General features: G+C 43.3%; 1 protein-coding gene across 2 annotated transcripts in view; it reads left to right on the top strand.

Annotated features, from left to right (window-relative positions):
- Positions 1–701: 701 nt before the first annotated feature.
- The window catches only part of DCBLD2 (discoidin, CUB and LCCL domain containing 2), a 28,718-nt gene continuing 26,233 nt past the window's right edge, over positions 702–3,186 (top strand). For both annotated transcript variants that reach the window (XM_032220165.1, XM_032220166.1), the window contains exon 1: positions 702–921. In XM_032220165.1, coding sequence (XP_032076056.1) covers positions 810–921 — 112 coding nt within the window. In that variant the 5' untranslated portion in view covers positions 702–809. The remainder of the gene's footprint in view (positions 922–3,186) is intronic.

Consider the following 3,186-nt stretch of genomic DNA (forward strand, 5'->3'; position numbering starts at 1 on the left):
CTGTCATAAATATGAATCGGTGGTCAAGCATCTGAATGTAAATCACATGACCACTGGGATACTGTCATGATCGTAAGTGTGAAAAATGGTCATAAGCAGGGGTGAAATTCAGCAGGTTCAAGAGAACCAGTAGCGGGGATTTTGAGTAGTTCGGAGAACCGGCAAATATCACCTCTGGCTGGCCCCAGAGTGAGGTGGGAACAGATTTTGCAATACCCTTCCCCTTCCCCTGCCACGCCCACCAAGCCACGCCCACCGAACCGGTAGTAAAAAAAACCTTGAATTTCACCACTGGTCATAAGTCACTATCTTCAGTGCCTTGTAACTTCGAACATCACTAAATTGACTGTTATAAGTCGAGGACTTCCTGTACTAGAGATTTCCTTTCCATTCGCCAATTTGAGTCCTTTAGAAAGGCATGACTCTGCCTCCCACCAACACCACCATATCTGGCTGTTAAATAGATCCCCACCACCCTCCCCCCAAAAGCGCTTGGTTGCGAGGTTGTCGCCTTCTCCGCCCGGGACTCCCTTCGCTCTATCCGCGACTCAGCCAGGCCGGCGGGAAGGCTCCGAGGACCAGCAGCCTGGAGAGACCCTCTGGTGCAGGAGGCGCGGCTGCTGGTAGCGGGACAGCCTGACAGACCCGGAAGTGGTTGAGGCTACCGGGGGCGGCGGGATCCAGCGGTGGGTGGAGGGAGAGGAAGGGGAGGGGGCGGTGGCCGGATCCACGAGCGGCCGCCGGAGACGCGCAGCCGTTCGCCTCGGGATGCATTCGGACAACCGGCTGCTGCGCAGGAGAGGCGGGAAATGGTGAGCGGCCGCGAGCGCCTCCTCCTCCTCGTCCCCCCGGGGACTCGGCCCGCGGCGCTCCCCCTGCTGTTGCTCCTGCTTCTCAGACGGGACGCGGTTGCTCAGAAAGGTAGGTGGGGAGGGACCCCGGTGGTCGGGCAGGAAAAACCTTCCCGCCATTGTGCCTTGACGCTCGGCCGGAGCGCACCCGGGAGGAGCATCGCCCTCTCTCTCTTCGCCCTCGGATGTCATTAATACGTGGGGAAAGGGGGAAAGGGGAGGGGGAGAAAGATGGGGGCAGTCTAATCCAGAGATGCTCCTCCCATAAAACCCTTAATTCTGCACATCTGCAACGAGCTTCTGCCATCCCGTCCTGAAGTTCTGCAAACTTTCAACGCCCTTCCCAAGTCTCACAATTTGGAATAGTAAAGAAATGTAGAATGGCTTGTTTTCACCCGAACACAGTGGGACTCCAGGTTTTTTGAGTTCCCGCAACTTTTAATCGACGGTGCAATCTGTAGTAAAACGCAGTGAGGGTTTAGTAGTCCGGGGTACCGTTTTTCTCTCTGCCCTGAAAGCCCAGGGAGTTTTCGCAACTTTTCGCAAAAAAAAAAAAAGTTTCACTCTTCGCTGATGAAGCTGAATGAATGTGCGCCTGGAAGAAGTGCTTGCCTTTTTCTTTTTGAAAACGAATTCTTTGCAAAAAGAATTGAGTGTGCCACAAGAAAAGAAAAATCTATAGTGTTGGGAAAACATATGCTATCATCTCCAGAACATCCCCTATTAATTTGTTAAAGCAAAGACCTAATGTTTTGAAGACTAGTAGTGTAGCCCAGTTCAAAAGGTTCCCCTAGTTCTGGGAAAGTAGGTAGAATGGGATACATTTAGGAACCAATGATGGAATGATGATGCCAGCCAATAAGTTGGTCTGTTTTGCAAACTGCAATCCAATGGATGTTTAGGAATAATGAAAACATTTATTCTACATGGTGAAGGAATGGTGTGTGTATTTGGAAATGGATTATTTGGAACTGTATTGTTTATATGATTATTTTTTTATTTGTGTTGATGGACTTTGTAAACTACTTAGGATCACTCTGTTGAGTCTGTAAGTCTCTGACCACAGATGTTTTACTAATAGTGTAAGCATATAAATAAACATAAAATTTAGTTGAAGCGCTTTAATTTTTTTAGAAATGATAAGGTTTTTAAATTATGTCATATTTTGAAAATAATATCTGTATGGGGAGACTACTTCTACAGCAGCATTGCTCAAGTGAATAAACCTCGCTCTCTATCCATAATTTTTGTAATACACTATCTAACATACAAATGCATCTGTCAGTGAGACCAAATAAGGGCAGAAACAGAGACACTGCTTGGGAAGACAAAATATTGTTTGCACTTTTAAAAAACCTTTGTCTTTAAACACTGTTAAACAATGTAAAGTAAAAGACTTGAAAGGAAAGGATTATTGTATGAAATGATGGGATGGAATTAAAGAATTAAGAGTTGGAAAAATAAAGAGGAGGATCATTTGGAGAAGAGGAGTGTGGATTTTAAAAGGAAAAAAAAAGGCTGCTCTCACATTCTTTCTATCAGAATGAGATGCCAGAAAATATAAACATCTGTCTCTTCACCTTACCACAGCATCCCTAGATTTATCATTCATTTCACAGGCAACTAACTGTTAGCTTACTTTGATTTGAGGAATGTGATTTGACCTCTGAATGTAAGATACCTTCTTTTTCTTCCTTGTGAAGTTGTTTTCTTAGGTATGTGCCAAATGTTTTTAAACTTCTTTTTTGCACTTTGACATTTGGCACTACCCGCATACTAAACTTCCAAACTTATCAGAAGGAAGAGACTACAAAGGGTTTGGAATCAGGATCAGGGACATTTAGAAAGTGCAATTCTATCTCAAGTCAGTTAAAAAATTCACATTCTGTGCCATTTGGGCCTGGATCCATTACAGAGTACAGCCATTACATATATACAAATCTGTTTATAATGCAGGATTTGTTTTTCACAAAAATGTTTTGTTTATCTGTTTAGTTTTTTATGATAAAATGTGTGATTGATTCTAATATCAATATTCTGTTTTATTACATCTACTGCAGTGTTATAACTATTTAGCATGTAAAGCCTACTGTAGAATGACAATTGTCAGTATGGATATATTTTGCCTTATCTATTTTGTCTTGCATTATTGTAGGGATAAATAGCTTTGCATACATTCAGATTTTCCACAATGACCTGAAATTTAGCTCTGTGTAGATTCAACTATCTCCCTTATTTCCTATATTTTCTAATAGATGGTCAAACTAAGAGAATGATCAAAGGATGATATTAAATACCTGAGAGAGTCTTCATGCCAAAATCTACCCAATCATGA

Source organism: Thamnophis elegans, chromosome 6 (genome assembly GCF_009769535.1).
Source record: "Thamnophis elegans isolate rThaEle1 chromosome 6, rThaEle1.pri, whole genome shotgun sequence".
Lineage (NCBI taxonomy): Eukaryota > Metazoa > Chordata > Lepidosauria > Squamata > Colubridae > Thamnophis > Thamnophis elegans.